Consider the following 19,456-nt stretch of genomic DNA (forward strand, 5'->3'; position numbering starts at 1 on the left):
CTGAAATTGGGGACGTGGAAAGAAGAGAAAATGTAGATGGGGGTTTCAAATGTGCTTACTGTTGCTCCTGCTACACAGGTGGAAGATCCTGCAGTGCAAGCAGGCAAGCCAGTCTGTGAGCCAGGGGGCCTTGTAATTCAGCTCAGACTGAAACACCAGTTTTCAGGGAGACAAAATCTTTCATCTCTGGCTGGCAGCAACTGATGGATTGCAGTTGCCCAGATAAACACTGAATTCAACAGGGTCTGAGGAACCTGAACATTTGGAGAAAAAAGGGTCTTCCTCATAATTCCTGAACTCAGCAGGAGCTTTGGCCCAAGGCTCCCAGTTTATCACAAAAGCAGGATACTGCTGATCCATGGAGAGATGCTGTTCTGCAGGCATGCGAGACAGGTTGAAATCTTTGGAGTCAGTTTGCTGTTTGGTGATTTCTACAAAGCTACTACTCCCACTTTCAATGGAGCTAGTTCTCATGTGTGTCCCCCACATCCCTAGTGGTATCCCTATTTTCAAAACAGGAAAAAGAATGAAAGCACAATAATATCTCTCTGCCCTTGATCCTGCCAGCTTTTGCCAGCTTCTAGCAACTGCCAGTTGAGAAGCTGTCTTCGTGTTAGATAAGTACTATTTTGTTACTGTGGTGGTATTTCTGTAATCTGACGTGTGTGCCATTTGAGTGCTTTACAACTGAGCTAGACCAGAGACTAAAGACTGAAGAGAAGCATTGCTTGAAACATTCCATGTGTTGAGTCAGAGCATTGTTTTGGAAATGTTGCTCAACATTACAAAAATGATGATTTAAACTCAAGAAAAATGTATTATGTAAAACTGTGAAATATTTGGATTGGATTTTAGAGTATGTGGGTTTCTGATCTGATGAACTTTTGTGGGCAAATTATATTAAAATCTACGTAAGTGCAGAAGTATTTTTTCCTGCAAAATGTCACAAGTGATCTTAAGCTTTCTTCCCTCAGGAACTGCCCCCCCCCCCCCCCTACAAATTATTACTTTAATAACTTGGAAATCAGAGTTACAGCTCTGATTTTGTTGTTGTTCATAGAAAACTGTCAGGATGACTACAGATGGCAGTATTTGCCTAATAAAAGTAGAACTGCCAGCTTCAATAATTCTTTAAAACTGATAAACAACAAGTGTGTGGACAAGCATGCTTTTAGTTATCACTGATTAAATTTTTCTTTTGACCTTTAACTTAGGTATAAGCTGATCATTCGAAACACAGATTTTGTGTAGGAATATGCCCAAACTTTAGAAAATACTTTATTTTTGTGCTTAATTCTTTTAGTCAGTCCAGAAGTAAAACTCCTGCTGCAACTTGAATTTCTACAGCTCATGCCATTAAGTCACCTATTTTTCTTCTTTCCCCCCCCCCAGATTGATGTGACTTCTTTTATCAAAAATTGTCACACAGATACATGCAACTGCAATCTTGGTGGGGACTGCGAGTGTTTGTGTACCAGTATTGCGGCTTATGCCCACAAGTGCTGCCAGCAAGGAGCAGCAATTCACTGGCGATCTCCTTTGCTCTGTGGTATGTACCTGGGCTGGCCACGCACCAGAGCTCATCTCACAGGCATCTCTGACTTTTTTCTGCCCAATTATACAAATATGACAGAAGCAGGTGGAAAATAAACATAGTTCACATCTCTCAAGCTGTCTCTGTGTTAGCTGTGTCATCCTTATACACCCGAATTCACAATTCCATCTTGCTGAAAAAGGCTGGCTGTGCTCAGGGTGTGTTAGTGCGGAGACTGTAGAGAAAGGCACTGGTGGATGTCCAATTTTCTGTGTAGGGCAGCAAAGAGACCCAGTCTGTTCTTTTCACCAACAGCAAGAAGGCTTCTTAGCTGTAGAATAATTCCCACTTCAGGCTGCTGTCACTGAACAAAAGTCTAAGAAAATAAAATCACTGACTGAAATATGTTGTGGGACAAGAAACTTCCTCACCTGAAAGTAAGCTTTACATTATTAGGATGCAGATATGCATGGATTCTCTTGTTACTTTGTAATAATAATAGTAATAACAACAACAACAACAACAAGCTCGTTTTCTTTTTCTTTTAGCTTATGACTGTGAATATTACAACCAAGGTATGTACTATTTGATATTCTTGTTTGAAATAATTGTTTTATGGGCTTTCTCTTTGACTTGATGTATGTCGTTTTAACATTGCTTTTATTTATAAGGAGTGAAGGTTAGTGGCCCAGCTGTGTTGAATGATCCTAGTAATCCCTAATGCCTCCATTAATAACTTCAGAATGTTCAGTGTGGGGTGGTGAATTGATCCATCATTCTACAACATATGGTAGTAGTCAGGGAGAAGCTCTAGAAGGACATTTCCTTGTGTTTGTACAGTAAATTTTAGAGCTGGGACCTACAGTACTTGGACATTGATAGGCTATGGGATATTCTGCACAAACCTCACAACACTGTACTGTAAAAAGAACAGTACCTTAGAATGAGGGTGTTATTCATTTAACAGAATTAATTCCTGCATCATCCCCTCTAATATTTAGATACTGTGCACATGCTTTATAGGGAGTAATAGATATTGAAAAGGGAAATTTGACTAATTGCAATGATATGAATATGACTTTCAATGTATCTTTTTGATGACTAGGATGACTTGCATCCTATAATGAGGATCATTATAGAGTTGATTTTTTTCTCCTCCTGTCTGGGCTACTACAGTAGTAGCATGTGGATCTTGCTAGGTATAGCTGACTTCCCATAATTACTCTGTCATAGGGAATTTTATCTTACTCAAAAAGGTTTAAGGACATGGCTTCAATGGTGAACATCATGAGAATGGTCTTAAAGGTCTTTTCTGACCTTAATTATCCCATGATTCTATGAAAAAGTGGGAAGGAGTACTGGATCTGGCTAATTTTCTTTGTAGAATTAACATGAATTTAATAATATATTCTGTATTTGTGATGACAGTGGTGTTTTAACTACTGCTTACACAGATCAAAGCTTTTCCCAGTTCTCATGCTGATCCACCAGTAAGCAAGCTGGGGCTGCCTAGGCGGTTAGAGAGGACAGAGACGGGACAGCTGACCCCAGCTGACAAAAGGGATGTTGTAGAACACATTGATGCTGAACTCAGCAATAGAAATTGGAGAGGAAGTTTTCTGGGACTGCCATTGCTTAGGGTTCATCTGGATGTTGGTCAGCTGACAGTGAAGAATTCTACTTTTTTCATCACTTTTCTTGTCACTGTTTTCTTTGGCTTCCTTTTCTTTATTTCTCTATAAACAAAACTCAAACCAAACCATGATTTAACTGTCTTTATCTCCACCCATGAGTTTTTTTCAGTTTATCCCCTCTGATTTTTTTTGTGATGTGTAGGGTGAGTGACCAGATGTGTGGTGCCAGGGTTAAAGTTAAGAACTGAGTTATGCATGTTTCCACTACGAAGGGAACTAAGTGGAAAATTAAGACTTTTTTATATTGTGTGATGAAAATTTTTTTCTCTTTTATTTTTTTTTCTTTTATTTTTCTTCCCTTAGTTCTTGGTGAAGGACCCTATATTTTGTCAAGTTTTGGAGTGAATGACACAATTATAGGGGCTAATGTATCCAGCAAAAGGATATTTCCCTTGCCTAGAACTGGAGCAAATGGAAATGTAATTTTCAGTTTCATGATAACTCCGGGTCTTTTCAAAGATAAAGATTTATGTAAGTGTTCTCAGCAGTTTTGCTAATGGTGAGATATATATCTCAAATATATAAATGATTTTTGCTGCATCTTCTAAATGTCCTAAAGTAGTCTAGATATTTTTACTTATTGGAATAAGTGGCCAATTTCAAAATGAAGGAGGGATTTAAATTTATTTTTTTTTAATATTAGAAAACCTCACTTCCAGCTTTAAAGTTGTCTTTTCAAAAATTGTTTTAGAAATATTACAAAATACAAGTGAATAGATTAACTTTGTGAAAAAATACAGTCAGATTGTATAACTGGAAACTGGTGAATTTTACACAAGTATCTAGCAAATATCAACACTGAAGGTCAATGCAGGATACTTTCATCTCCAATAAAATTGGTTCTACTTTGTTTTCACCTGATTTGTTACTTTTCCTGACCTAAAAAATGTGCAACTCAGAATGATCAATCCATTTCTGCATTGTTATTAAGCAGCATCTCAGTGCAATGTAGAAGGTAGTTTCTTAGGTTTATTTAGCTCTATTTTTTACTTATCAGAGATTTACCCAAACTACAGACAAAACCTCCCCATGTTTAAATATCTTTTCTTCTGTATCTATTTTTCTTTCTTCACATATGTGAAGGTTGTGCCAATTAAATCAATGAAGATTTTGTCATTGCTTTCTCAAATAATTTAATGTGTTGAAAAAATCACAAGCCCTCAAAAATCAACATAAAGAAGGGCATTCTCTACAGGAAAAAAATCAAACTAAGTTTACAAATTGTTGCATGCTTATTGCCATGGGAAAATTAGGTTTTTAGATGTGATTTTGAAATGAAAAATACAACAGAAGAATTAATTCAGTCTTGTCGAATCTCCATGTAAAGTGGAAATAATTCATTATATTTGTGCAGTACACAGATGACTTTCATATGGAAATAAGGGATGAGATAGTATTGCTCTAGATTAAAGAACTTCAAGACCATATTCAAGTTGAAAATCAAGTATGAAGTAATTCTTCTTGTAAATTCTTGCATTTTGAGAGAATTTTTTCACTTGTGATTTGTGGCATGGGTAGAGCAAATAGAGAGGTCAAGTCTCTTATTTGGCTGTAGATTTTCTTACTGTATATCTGGCTATGACTGCATATAAAAAAAGCTTGACCTCAATGTTCTTACAATGTTATATTATTTACTAATGAAATTTTGGTGCTGCTAAGTTGTCAGACATTTGTCCAAACTTGAGAAAAACTCCCAAGATATGCAAGTTCCAGTCTGAGTCTGCTTAGGAATTATTTCTGAATGGTAGTAGTAGTAGGCTGAATTTTAGTCTGTAAAGTTTAGAACTGAAAAGTTCCCTGGTGGTTCTTGATTATATGATCATTTGAAGTCTCTTTTAGACCCTGCACTGTGTTTCTAACTCTCTTTTGTGCAACATAAAGCTGATTTTTTTTTTCTTTGTGAAAAGAAGGTTTTTAAAAGCAGCCACTTAACAGCCAAAATATAGGACTAAACTTCAAGTTGTTTTCTGTGAAAAATCTCACAATTTATATATATATATATTTTTTTTCTTCTGTGGAAGCTATGTCTCTTGTTTCCCTTGAATCTGCTGAAAGACCGAACTACTTCCTGTATGTACATGACAATGAAACCATTGGGCTAGAGCAGTGGCAGGCAAGTGCCTCCTTTCAGAGACGAGCCACCTTCTTCCACCACCAGGGTCTCTGGAGTCCAGGGCTCAGTGCCTTCGAGCTGCACAGTAAAAAAGGCTTTTTCATCGTTCTCACCTCATCCAGTGTTAAAGTGGAAAAGTATGATGATTCAGAAGAATTCAAACATTTCAGTAGCTTTAGTATTGAAGGTAAATTTTGCATAAACCCCAGGGATAAACATTTTTTTTCTGCTTGCCTTCAGAGCACTTTTTTTCTTGTATTTCATCAGCAATAGTAACAAATACTTTATTCCTTTTTAATTTCTGTCTTTCTTTGTCTTCAATTCCATCTCAAAATGCTATTATTTTCTAACTTTTGCAAATAGGATGGTCACTTTATCTTTGAACTATGTTTTCATTGGCTTACTCTTTCAGAATCAAAGTGTTATGTCACAAAATGATGTATGTTAGTATTATCTCATTAGTAATCTATAAGTATCTATTCTTTTAAATGAATTGGGTAATTGTATTGCATCTGCAACCAACAGTATCTTCACTATTTTAACTGATCTTTGAGGTTTTGAAATATATCTTATATAAATGAATAGCTGCTTTTATTGTCAAGCATTGAAGTGTCTTAGCTTGAACAAACTTAAAATGCTTGAAACTGAACAAAATTTCACCTATTGGAAAGTTCTGAAAATTCTGTCTATTTGGTTTTCATTTTTTCATTTATCTGAAAATCCCAATGTATGTTACAAAAAAGGCTGTAAATTTATTGTTTATTGAGTACTGAATCAATAAAACCCCCCTTTCTTTCATTCTCAGACCTCAGTGCTTCTGTGCCTTACAGAAGGATGTGTGAATGGCGATATGAATCTTGTGCTAATCCTTGTTTTAAGACATGTAGTGATCCTGAAGGAATAGCATGTAAATTTCTTCCTCTGTAAGTAAAATTAATCTCATATTGTTACTGTATTGTTTTTTGTAATAGACATATCATATGCTTTCTGAAAATTCCTGCTGCTGCAATATCCATTTAGTTTTACTATCCAGATTTCAATATCATTCTTATGAGAAACTCTCACAAGTCATATGAAAAAAAATTTTACCAAGCCCCTCATTTCCTATAGTTTGTATTCCCATTTACACACGCTTTCCAATCCAAGAATAAGAGGGTTTGTATTTACTACCACTACCAGAGGATTAACTTCTGGTGGTGGTGAAGTAGAAAGCTATTAAATTAAATGAAGGCTATTTCCTTCTATGGATTTATAGTCACACCCTAAACCAGCATACCGTGATGCAAAAATGATTACAACTTTCTGGTGTTTATATGATGGAGATCAAAAATTGTAGGAATAGTAAGGGAGGAATACACCCTCTCCTGTAAGAAGAGGGAACTTATACTGGGAGATGACCATTGGCATGAAGGGGGAATTTCAGAGGGATGATGTTAGCTTGAGATATAGTAAACAGGTTTCCTGTCTCTATGGCTCTTCCCTGGACTTTATGAAACCACAGTAAATGAAAAAGATAAATGCCTAAAAGCTCAAGGCACAATGTGGTGGAAAAGAAAAGATATTTTAGATTTCAGACTCCCTAGGCGTATGTAATTTATGATTAGTAATGTTAATGATATGACAATTTTCTCTGCTGGTATTCTTAGCTTTTTCCTTATGGGAACACTGGTTGTCAATGTCATGATTTTCTTATTGAAAATTCCCCCCAGAAAAAAAGACATCAGAATATAGTGATTTGTCTGCATTCTCCTGTGTTGAAAGGATACAAGAAAAAGGCTTTATGGAGTCAATCTAAATATTTTAATATCTCAAGTGAACATATCTGGATAAAACGAAAGTCTTGTAACAAGTTCATCATTCTGTGAAAAACATTTCTGCTTAGGAATACAGACTTCCACCTGGTTGTGGAAGCAGAATGGTCCAAAGCTATCATGTTCATCAACCTATGCAAATAATTTAGAACAGTTTAGAAATAGGATTATGCTGCTCAATAACTTTTTGACCTTGAAATGCCTCAAAATGCTATGTTCATAATTTCATTGGAAAGTTATCAGACCTCTGATAAGACATTCTAATAGTTTGTTTAGCCAAAGTAAAATAATTTAAAATTAACTTCTACTGTGGCTCTAGAATTGACTATGCAATATTTTAAAGGGTTGAAGGATGCATGCCATACTGTCCCAAAAGCATGATCCTTGATGAGGTCACACTCAGATGTGTTTATCCAGAAGACTGTGAGTATACTTTACTATGTTAATCTACTCTTATAAATTACCCCAGAGATCCCAAGAAAGGATTAGTCAAATGTAACTATTTTTTTTTCTTTTTCCTTTTTTTTTTTTAATTAAATTAAATGCTTTGTCAGAATATCTTTATGTTAAAGATTGTGTCTCTGGGACTCCATTCCCAGTCATCCAAAATACAGCTTCTGCATTCAAACAAGTTATATTTTAAGTTGAATTCTCATATTTCTCTAATAGTGGGTTATGTATAACCTTTTGTGATTATGTTATACTCAGAGCAACGATATTTGACTATATAGTGCTAGCATATTACACATCTGTAAGGAAAAGATCCCAAGTGAAAGAAATACAGCTGTGGCAAAAATTTCAGTCTTTTCAGAGGATGACACACTAACAAGTTCAGCTCATCTATTTCATGATTTCTGGTGTGTAAAGATACCACATTATTTGCTTTGTGGGATAAAATGTTATTTTAACATTAAAATTTAATTTATTTAATACATATCATTTTTTATGGTATGAATTTTGAATTAAATACATTTTGCTTAATATTTGATAGTACAAGGTTATTTCATATACTATCTTCTAAGGATGTAATGCACTTATTTCAAGTATTTTACTACTTTGGATTTATTGAATTTTCTATGGAATCACCTTGTTGCTTCAAAATTTCCCTGCAAAATAAAGATTTTCACAAATAATAATAAAAATATTACTTAATTTGCAGATAAAATTAGAAAACATTTTGAGTCAGCTGAATTCCTCAAAGTCATCACATGACCTGGAACCATTGGCAAGATCTGATTTGCTAATATTTAGATGGGATTTGAGTCAAGATAGATTTACTATTTTTCTTTACTAATAACACATAAAAGACAGTTAAACACACATTTTTCTTTTTAGGCATACCTGTGACACGTACAGAATCAGAAATTGGACTGAAACCTTCACTGTTAATCTCTCACATGGGTCCTACCAGAGAGAGATTTCCTCAGACACCTCCTGCATTTGTTACTTCACCGGATAAATCAACTCTCATCAGTGTGACAGACAAAATAACTATGAATGCAAACACAGCTTCAAGGGGAATGAATATGTCAAGAGAGTCCATTAAAGACTTTTATTCATTGGAAGCATCTAATGCAGCCACCTACTCAACATTTTCATTACCAAGTACAGTGGAGCCTTCTGATGTACTTCACAGCACAGCCAACCCTACTGTCCTTTCCAAACCCATCCCTTCAACAGATTTTCCAATTCTTCTTCAAGCCTCAGCAGTCACACCACATACTGCCCATTCTAATGCATCTATAACTTTACCCATTACAATAACAACTTCAACAACCCTGCTCAGTACAAGTCCTATTCCAACACATTCTGAATTACTAACACCCAGTTCCCTAGTGGTAGTTCAATTTTCACTGGAAACATCAACCACTCACCTAGGAACAGTTCGACCTTCCTCAGCCCTAACAACTTTGGCCTCCAAGATATCTTTTGTCACTTCTGAGCTGCCTGCAGGGATTGGGAAGAGTAGGAGTTCTTCAGTAAGTCATTCTAAGGGAGCAGAAATACACTCAGAAGTGTCTTTGTCTGCCTTGCGCGCTGACAGAGAAACTTTCACAAGATCTATATTTCTTCTTGGTCCACGACTGATACTAAGCACATCTACTTCTCCTATATCTACTTTGTCTGTGTAGTGGTTTTACATTTGCTAAATTCTGGTTGCCAAATTTAGTGTAGTGGTCTTAGTGTTTATTCTTTTTTTCTGTGGGAGAGAGATTAGGAGAAAAAACAAAGCAGGCTCAAGCTTAAAAATTAACAAATAGTTTTATAAACACACACTAAAAGAATGAAAAAAAAGAAAGAACGTTGAGAAAAAGAAAACCCAAACCAAAACACTCTTCCCTCCCCCTACAAAATATCAACTTTCTTACAAAACAACACAGAAAGACACAACTTGTGATTTTCAGTCAGTTTTGCCATTTAAACATAATCTTTCATTACTTTGGAAGAAGAGTCTCTCTAGAGTCTCATGGAGACACTCGCCACAAGACAAAATAGTCCAGTGGCTCCCAATGTCACACATCTGCTCGGAATTTTTGCAGATTGTGCTGTTCCATCCATTAGCAGCCTTTCCCTTGGCTACCCATGGGCCTCTCAGTGTATCTGGGGTACTGTTTACGAATGCTTCTTCTAGTCTGAAATCATCTTCATCTCAAAGGCTGAGAGCTCCTAGGAGTGAGGGCATTATAAAGTTCTCAATTAAATCTCAATCACATTAGTCCTCAATTTTGATTAGAATTAGCATTCTCCCCAACAACATTAATATCTACTAAGATCAGTCCATTTCTCCATAGTTTACCCCAGAGAAGTCCAGTTAAAACTGTCCAATTTTCAATCCTATTCCAATATTATTATCAGTTCTTTCACTTCTAATCCACTGACTTCATGCAATGTCCTTTCTACATACCCTCTGTTTTCTTTCTTCTCGCTCTCAAGGAAGGGTTCTGCTTTAGAAACTCCATGTTGCTAGGAAAGGGTTAAATGCGCCCAGGCCTGCAGTGACCACGTGCTCTCTTGCCCCAGGTTCTACAGCAAGACTGTAGAAATGCAAGGTTGTGCCAATAGGGGAAGCCGGTGGAAGTCCTCTCTTCCGACGCCCGGTCTCATCCAGGGCTGCCCGGCTCGGAGCTGCCACAAAGCTGTAAGCACGTGGCATTGCTGAGCTGTTCTCTTTTCTCTCCGGCCGGCACCAGGAGAAAGGAGCTCAGCCTTGGCCTCTCTCTCTCCATGTGGGCAGCGGCTCCTGTAGGCCTGTCTGGGCCCGGCCCGGCCGGCCAGAGGGCAGTGAGGCCTGGCCCGGGCCCTCCCTGCTGCCCACGACGTTACCTCATGGCCATCTTAAAAGGAAGAGAGTAATCTGCGGCAGATGAGGGTTTTAAATGGGTACTTCCCAACGTCGCATTTGGCATCTTCTTTGGTTAAACTTGCTGCCAATATCTTGGCTAGTTTTCTGATAGGTCCCTGTCCTCCCCCTCCCAAAGCAACTCTAAGCTCCTGTCAGGGAAGAGCATTCTATATTTCTCCATAACTAGAAAAAAACCTCTGCCAACCCATGACAATCTGTTAGAACTAGGCCTGACATTAGTCAAATTGCACTTTACCCAACACCTATTTCTGAACTGACTTCAACTGCTCCTTAAGTTCCTATGACTGCTAGATTTTCTAGCTCTGAGACAAGTGTTCCGCAATTAATCACAATTTCATATTTCAAAACAGCAGAACCCTTATCTAAAACTTCTCTGATATCATTAAATGCTAGTTCTTCGGCCAGTTTTTCTCCAAAGCCATTCTCATTTTCAGTGCAAACTTCAATGACTGTTCCCAGGCACATGTCTCCATCAAAAAAGGGGAGTATTTCTGCTGCTCTGTCGGTAATGACTGTATCTTCACCTCAAGTTGTTTCTCAAATCCCTGAAAACACTTCTTCAAGTCCCTCTGCAACATCCACAGTATCTACACCAGTGCATTCTCTGTTTACCTCCCTGAAGCCCAAAGCTATGGCAGGTGCCACTGTTGCCCCCTAAAGTCTTTATACAGTACCTTTCAGTGCTTCCCCTCTAGTCAATTCAACAGTCTTTGATAGGTCTGTAGTAAATAAAGCCTCAACAGAAAATAAGCATATAATGCACACTGATTTGTTTTCATTGTCATCCATTTCTAAAAAGACAATGAAATCCGTTGTGTCTACACTCTTCCCTCTCAGGACATTGGTATTACCTCTAAATGCTACATCCATAACCACTTCAGAACTTACAGAGTACCCAAAAAGTTCAGTTACAGAGTTGAAAACTGACCCTATGGCTCAAAGTTTGGTACTTTCATTTCCAAAGATCCTTCTTTTAAAAGGTCGTCTTTATTTTCAACCTTGTTATCAACATCAGTACCATCTTATGTGACATCTCAGTCTACAAGTTCTTCATTGATTCCCACAGTCGGTAGCACATCTTCACTAACACAAAATATAAGTGCTACCCAAGCATCAGTTTCATATCTAGATACACAAGGAACTTCAAAAATTCCAATTATAGACCTTGCAGCTTGTGTGGATTTATCTAAATTCACTTTAAAAATAAGTCTCTCTACTAACTTTTCAGCAGCACTAAAAACTTCTATTGTAATGCCCTCTTTACTAATGCCTACAGCCTCTGTAATCACTTTAGAAAGCCATCCTTCCATGCCTTTGCCTCCTCCTAAGACCGCTCATATCTCTAATGTTTCTCTAGGAAAACAGAGTTCTTTGGTAAGTTCAGAAGAAGAAGCTGGAACAATATCAGCCATACCAGCTGGAATCATCACTCAATCCACTGTGCCAATGATCATGAACCCAACAGTGAATGCTACATCCTCGAAAGCACCTTATATTTTTGCAAAAATGCTACCTAGTTCTTCAGCCAGTTTATTAGTTATTTCAGGCACTACCCTAGCCTCTAGGAGTACTACAAAAACCACAGATTCTTTTGTTGTCAGTTTGGATTTTCATATAGCTTCAGCTTCAGTTCCTACCACCATAGAAACACACAAATCTTTATTTACAACTGCAGTAATACAAGCTTTACAGAGCAGTAGAGAAACACCAAAGATTAATATAATGAAAACAACTGGTACTACAACGCCATTATCACAGATGAAGAGTACCTCATACATAGCATCAGAAGTTAAATACTCTACTTCATTTGAAAAAACTGTGGATATTTCAGAAGATGATCAGACTTTACATGAGCAAAAAAATGTTACCCGGACAAAGACAACCACAACTGACAAATCTTCCCTGCCTTATTTGCCAGTAACTGAAATTCAGAGTCTGCTTGTGTCAAGAAATACCACCTCAGTCAAAGATATCTCTATTTCTGGGGTCCTGGATGTAACGACATCTGAGAAGTCCAAAATCCCAATACAGAAACCCATTGCACCTTATTTTAGTGTAACAGAGGCCACAGAACTGCAAACCAGAGCTATAACAGACTTGTCTCATTCTAGTAATGAAATGGTTGTGCCTTCTTCCTCAGAAACGACAGCTGTAGCTGACAAGGCTTACTTTGGCACAATGATGCATACACTGATATCTACATCTTCTGAGTGTGTGGTATGATCAGTCTTACTTTCCCCTGTATGTTAAAATATATATTACTTTTCAGTTTATTCTGTTATTTTACATATATAACAGCAGAGATTTAAAATAGTTCATATTTTCTATTTAATTTACTTGTTTTAAAATTCTCAGTTATTCTTAGAGGATAGTTTTGTTGCTGCTCTTACACTGCCCTGGTATATTCTGGAACTTGGATGTATTGTTTTGAGAAAAACAGGCTTTAAAGCTGTATGAATTTTCTAGACAGCTAAATATATTTCTGAGGTGCAGAAAAAGCCATAATCCTTGCAATTTTCATGTTTCTGCATAATCTTACCCTGACTTTCCTTTTTCCACTTGTTTCTTTGTCATAGGATTTAAAATGATGAGAATGCATGATTTTGTGTTTCTTAAAATGCTTCAGATTATATCCCCCAATGCATGATGTTTTACATTGGGTATTTCAGCAAAGCTGGATGGAACAGGAAGGTTGTGGGTGAATGGACATGCATCATTGTCGCTGGTTACAACCACACAAATGCAAGTCATTCCAAAATAACTGATGAGGGGCAGGTAGATGTGCTGATTCTCTCTCAGTGCTGGGGGATGGACAAGTAATTGCTTGGACTTCATAAGGCCAATGAAGTTAAAGTTGACTCTGGTTGTTTTTTTCCTTATATGACAGCCAAGATACCTCGAACCTGTTGATAAATGTAACCAATATGTATGTGTTAATATGGGTTGGATGTTATACAATCTTTCAAGGAACTGCCCTAAGGATGTGCATAAGCCAGATTGTGGTTTTCGAGGAATGCCTGTTCAAGTTAACACTGATAGCTGTTGTCCAGAATGGGAATGTCCCTGTAAGTCACTCTTATTTTTAAATAAAATATGGAGCCCTGATCTGTAAATGTCAAGTAATAAATTAAAACACTATTACAATGGGAATATGAGGTTAAATAGTGGAATGAACTAAAACAAGCTATTAATCAGCAAAGCAAAATTAAATACACGAAACGTTTTGGTACCTTTGAATTGACATCCTGGGGAGTTAAGGGTTTTGGGTTTTTTTTTAATGAAAACATTGAAATGCCATCTGCAGCATGAACTCCAATATTTTTCAGCTGAGACTTTTCAGAATTTTTATCAGGAGAGATGTTAAGATTTCAACATTTTATGAAGAAAAAGAAATTAAATTCTGTCTTCTGAAAGACAGAACACCCATATTTAATTTAACTCTAATTGCAGTTTTTATTCATGTTTAGAAGATGTAGAAACTGGTGGATGAGCCTGCCGAGAAAAAAGGCTAAAGAGAAGTCATATTTAAAACCTTACAGGATCAATGAAACCAATATTGCACAATATTTTTTTCAGGATAAGACAAATAAGGCCCTTGTCAGTATCTCAAAAATATATATAAATATTTTGTGCATATATTTTATCCCACATTGTGCAGATTCATTGACCTGGCCTGTAAAACATTGACTTAAGTAAAAATTTTCACCAGTTTAAATATTCTCCCCTACCCTGGGCACTCAGAAGCAGGTTAAAGTATTTCCACTGCGTAGCCTAAACTCTTGCTTCAGCCTATGGCTCAATATGCTGTATGCAGAACAAGGTCATCTATCTATCTATGAATGTATATGCAAAAGCAAATAATGCTAGAAATGAAAGTTTTTAGAAATGCCCTGTATTCAGTTTTGTGGTGACCTCATTAAATGACAGTTCTTTTTTAGGTCAGTGTTCTGTACTGTCTGAACTAAGTGTTATTACGTTTGATGGAAACAACATAGCCCTCTGTAATATGGCTTCCTATGTTTTGGTCAAGTTACCAGGAGAAATTATTGTTGCTCATATTGAAAAATGTCCTGCTAATCAGGTAAGATTCTTGCAGTTATGTGGTAATTATAATTGTTCCTTGTAGTTTTTTGTGTTATAGGTTTGAAATTATGCAAAAATATGTCAATTAAAACTTATACATAAAAGCCACACTCAATAAAAAAAGCCAAACAATTTAATTTTCAAGAAGCCTGCTTAATAATGCTGTCTAGAGAAAAGAATTTTATCTTGAGTTAAGTAGTAATTGTTGTGTTATAAGGAAATTCAAATGTATGTTCCTTCTAAATTATCAGAGGTGACATAACTTCTCAATATGTATGTCTCCTTTCAGGCTCTCCACACAGAAATGTTCTCCTAACCTTGAATTTATACTTTACAATATCATCAAAATAGTAAAATATTTTTAACAGTCATAAAATATATTTTGTAGTTATTTTGGGAAGGTACTAATGACTTTGTGATGAGTTGTTCTTTGTAGTTTTCTAACTGTCTGCATTGTACAGAGGGGATTCAACCACTTTATTTTTAGATTGCCAGTTTAGGTCAGGTCAGTCTCATTCTTAGAGTCTGTACATACATTTCCTTTGCATTGTCCATAGTCCTAATTTATGCAGGTCTTGAGCAACTGGATTGAGTCCATCTTCAGTTTGTTGATAAACCATGAGGGGCTTCAACAGGCTTCTTTCCTTCCCATCTCTTATTTACTCTCACAGGGCAACTGTACACTTCAACTTTAAGACTATTAAAGGCACCAGCCTTGCATTGTTTTAGATGTTTTCTATTAAATTGCTCTCTTGGTTTCTGGTTGCACTCTAGAGGTGGGAATGCAGAATACATATGCAGATGAGCTTTAGAAGTCTCTAGTTTTCTTTCTTTAAGAGATATAATTTGAAAGGACCTTGCACAATATGCAGTAAGTTAGTTCAAAAGTGTGGGGTTTTTATTATTTATAAGGAATATATTAAATTAGTTTAATTATTTAGCTAATTGTAGAAGAACATCAAAGACAAAGAAAATAGTAACTTATTTTTGCTAAATAAAATTGCTGCTGATTATTATTGCACTTCTAATTTATTTTTAATGTTTTCCAGAGTGCAAATTCAATAAGAAAACTAGTAAGTACATACTTATTTTGCTGATTTTAAAATGCATTAATACAAAAAATAACTTCATTAATATAAAAAAATCCAATAGCACTGGCACAGAATTAGAAAAATAATAGTAACTAAATTTTCTTGTCACTTTTCATTCAAGGTGCCACCTGCAAACACTTCAGGGCTCTGTTTTAAGAAGTTAAATGTCACAACACACACTTGTCAAATACTTATCAATCGCTTAGAAAGAAAAGTAAGTACATATCAACAGTGTGTACTCTTAAAAATAGCTGGAGAGTTATTCTGTTGTAGAATGCGATAAATCAGAATTAAAGTAAACCACAACAGGATTAGGATTACTTGAGATCAGATTCCCAGTAATTCATGGTATACTGGAGGCAAAACAATTTACATTTCTGGTACCATGCTTCACTTAAATGTCATTTTTCCAAAATGGCACTTTAAAATTCTTTTGAGATTTTAATGAAGCTGCAAAAGCAGTTAGGCTTGAGACTATACTTCTAGGAACCCTAGTAACAAGTCAGAACAGATGACTTTGAATAATTGGAATGAGACTTTGTTTCATCATATAATATGATATATGATATGATATATGATATGATATGATATGATATGATATGATATGATATGATATGATATGATATGATATGATATGATATGATATGATATATGATATGATATGCTTGATATGATATGATATGATATGATATGATATGATATGATATGATATGATATGATATGGGATAAATAAGATTTATTCTTTCCCTAATTAGAAAATATCTTTTTTCCTCATGCCTACTTCATTTGCAGTTTTTGGAAGTGGCATGGGTGGGAAGCTCTCCAATTTAAGCACTGTGACTATTATATATGGCAGAGGCTGTGAAAAAAAATCTTTTGTTATCAAATAGAAATACATATAAAATACATCATTGAATTCTGGCTTTATCTGTAAAATGTTTTTGGTTTATTTTAGGTAGTTGTAGATTCTGTAATTCAACTATTACCATTTTCAAAAGAAGGACTGAGCATTCAGGATACTGGTGCAATGTATGTTGTTAATACCCCAGCTGGTATTAGCATCAAGTGGGCTCATGTTACAGGCATCATAGACATACAGTATGGATCACACTCTGACAAAACGAGGAAGACAGAAGGACTTTGCGGTAAGGCTGTGGTGGCAAGCTTTTCCTTATTCAATAAATTCCCAACTGAAATTTGTAACTCCCTTTTGTGTCTGTGACCAGCTGTCCCTATAGCTCTCGTTGTGACCCTCATTACCTGTGCTGACAATCCTGTGTGAGGGTCTGTGAAATAACTATTAATTAACCAATAATACATTAATCATTCTCTTTGAAAGCACTGTGTCCTAATAAAGTACTTTGCAGAACAAGTAGTGATTAGCACATTGTATCTAAATAACTTTAAAAAAAATTACATATTTAATTTACTTATTTCTGCCTGTTTTAAGAGTATTGCTGAAGCCAAGTAAAGAAAAAAAAATTAGTGAAGAAGTGGCTGCTAAAGAAGTTCAGCTAGTGATAGTACATTTCAGTGGTTATGGAGAAAACGATAACTCTGATGTTAGCAGTGGCAGCTTATTGCTATGAAAATACTGACAAAAGTTGTATTTTGGGAAGGGTCCAAGTCTTGTGAGGAATTAAGTGAATTAAAAGTGAATTAAGAATCTGAATTTAGACCTCTTGAGGCTGGGTCTAGGGTCCATAGCTGTGCTGAAGTGTCTCAGTCTAGAATTACAATGATGGGAAATGTAGCATGTTTCAAGATTCCCTGAAGCCTTTTTATAACTTTGCCGGTATGAATAATATGGAAAAGTGTAAGCAGGTGATTAAAAATTACTTAAGTTTTATCATAAATGTTCATTTTCTGGTGGTTTGTAATTTTACATAATCTACTTCATATTGAAAAGGAAAATGAACTTCTTATAATCTTTTAAACTTCTTTTAGTTTTAAAAACAAACAAAGCAATTCAGATATGCTTCAAGTATAAACATAAACAAATCAAGTCTTCAAAATCAATTGCTGTCTTCTGCTTAAACAAAAGCAAAGTTTTTCTAAATCTAGTGAGAGAAGGTGAGGCCTGGCCCTGCATCTTTTCCCAATATCATGCCATCTTCTCTGTGCATGCTGAGTGAGTGGGACAAGATGAGGTCAAATGTAGAAAGAATTATAGAATAGTTCCTCTTCATGTCATGAGAAGATAAGAAGAGGAAGACTATGCAGACAAATCCAAACTTAGCTTAAAATGTTGCGCTACCTGATATTTTGCAGTAAAGTCTCAAGTTTTCTTTAGTGCTTTTTTTCCTGTCCTCTGCTGTTTCTCTCTGGGATCCTTTTCTTTCCCAAGTGAAGGTATATGCTTTGAATATGATGCTCTGTCTCCAGGGTTGTGTAATGGAGATCCTAGTGATGACCTGAAAATGAAAAACATGACCATAATTACAAATATGGAGGAAATTGAAATGTTCATTAAGAGTTGGGAAGTTGAGAAATCATTTGATGTAACAACCAGGAGGCCAGTAAGAAACTGTACTGAAGATAACTGCACATACTGTATGGAACTGTTAAGGAGAAGCATTTTCATCCCTTGTCACAAGAAAGTGAGTATGAGGATCAGAAAAACTGCAGCACCAAATCAAATAACATTTGTATAATTAAGAAAAGAGTGACAATACATGCACATTTTTTTGATTTGACAATGGAATGCGTGGCTTTAATACCCCCAAGTTGTCCATTGTAAATACACATCTATATGGAACCCTGTGCTATTATACTGGTTTTTGAAATTACTTAATGGGCATTTCTCAGAGGAAAGACACTGGATCATCATGTCAAGATAAACACATTCCAGAGATGTTATTTTTATTAAATGCTTGACATGGATCACTTGAACAGAAAGACTCATGCTTCTGCTGCACACAGCAGCAATTCATGCAGTTGCAGACTTATTGGACTAAAGAAATTTCCAGTTAAAAATTTTGACATAGTCAATATTACATTGACAATTTTGCAGCATTTCTTACAGAAATAATTATAATTTTTTTCTACAAATTGTACTTTCTGATGGGGATATAGATGTAGCATGCAGCTATAGAGGTGGGTAGACCTCTATAGGTCACTAGAAGTGGGTAGTGCAGCACAGCTGCTTTCCAGAACAGAAAATTAGTAAGCCGCAAATCTCTGAGTTCTAACTGACTTTCCTGACTTAGTAAAAAGAAAATATATTGATTACTCAAGTGTCCCTTTCTTTCTGATAGATGTGTTCAGATTCCTGATTCACTTCTTCTTTTTGCCTTTCCACCTTTTGTTTTTATTGTTACAGTTAGATTTTCATTGCAGAAAAATGTTGTTAAAAGTATTGTATGCAGCTGAGTCCCTTCTTTCAAATTTGTCAGACCTCTCCTCACTTTCCTGAGGTAGAAAAAAATTGCAGAGTTCTTCTGGAAGGAAGGAAGGAACTAAAGTAGTTTCTTTATATACAAAATTTAAGAGATGCTTACCACAGAAACTTAGGGAGGGAGTGTTGGTAAGCAGTGTGGAATCAAGAAGATAGAGTAGCACCAGTGAGTAGTAGGATGCTTTGCATAATTGTTTTGACATCTTGTTTTATAATAATTTGAGGAAATCTGTGGAGTCAAAATACCTACTACATATATGTTCCCAGAACTCTGATAGTGCATCTTTTCCTGATTTATAGCAAAAACTGAAATATCATCAAAATTTTCAAGTGGTTGGTTCATCCATTATGAAATTTGTTTTCTTTCAT

The 19,456-nt window shown here is 35.9% G+C and overlaps 1 protein-coding gene across 1 annotated transcript in view; it reads left to right on the forward strand.

The window, feature by feature from the left end:
• OTOGL (otogelin like) overlaps positions 1 to 19,456 on the forward strand; it is a 109,158-nt gene that overhangs the window by 62,214 nt on the left and 27,488 nt on the right. The window contains exons 30-44 of the mRNA XM_040062736.1: positions 1,393 to 1,549; positions 2,083 to 2,109; positions 3,532 to 3,699; positions 5,250 to 5,528; positions 6,147 to 6,264; positions 7,496 to 7,575; positions 8,488 to 8,536; positions 8,945 to 9,035; positions 10,194 to 10,202; positions 13,404 to 13,581; positions 14,455 to 14,597; positions 15,649 to 15,672; positions 15,812 to 15,904; positions 16,646 to 16,835; positions 18,076 to 18,290. Coding sequence (XP_039918670.1) covers positions 1,393 to 1,549; positions 2,083 to 2,109; positions 3,532 to 3,699; positions 5,250 to 5,528; positions 6,147 to 6,264; positions 7,496 to 7,575; positions 8,488 to 8,536; positions 8,945 to 9,035; positions 10,194 to 10,202; positions 13,404 to 13,581; positions 14,455 to 14,597; positions 15,649 to 15,672; positions 15,812 to 15,904; positions 16,646 to 16,835; positions 18,076 to 18,290 — 1,821 coding nt within the window. The remainder of the gene's footprint in view (positions 1 to 1,392; positions 1,550 to 2,082; positions 2,110 to 3,531; positions 3,700 to 5,249; positions 5,529 to 6,146; positions 6,265 to 7,495; positions 7,576 to 8,487; positions 8,537 to 8,944; positions 9,036 to 10,193; positions 10,203 to 13,403; positions 13,582 to 14,454; positions 14,598 to 15,648; positions 15,673 to 15,811; positions 15,905 to 16,645; positions 16,836 to 18,075; positions 18,291 to 19,456) is intronic.

The sequence above is a fragment of the Hirundo rustica genome, chromosome 4 (genome assembly GCF_015227805.2).
Source record: "Hirundo rustica isolate bHirRus1 chromosome 4, bHirRus1.pri.v3, whole genome shotgun sequence".
NCBI lineage: Eukaryota > Metazoa > Chordata > Aves > Passeriformes > Hirundinidae > Hirundo > Hirundo rustica.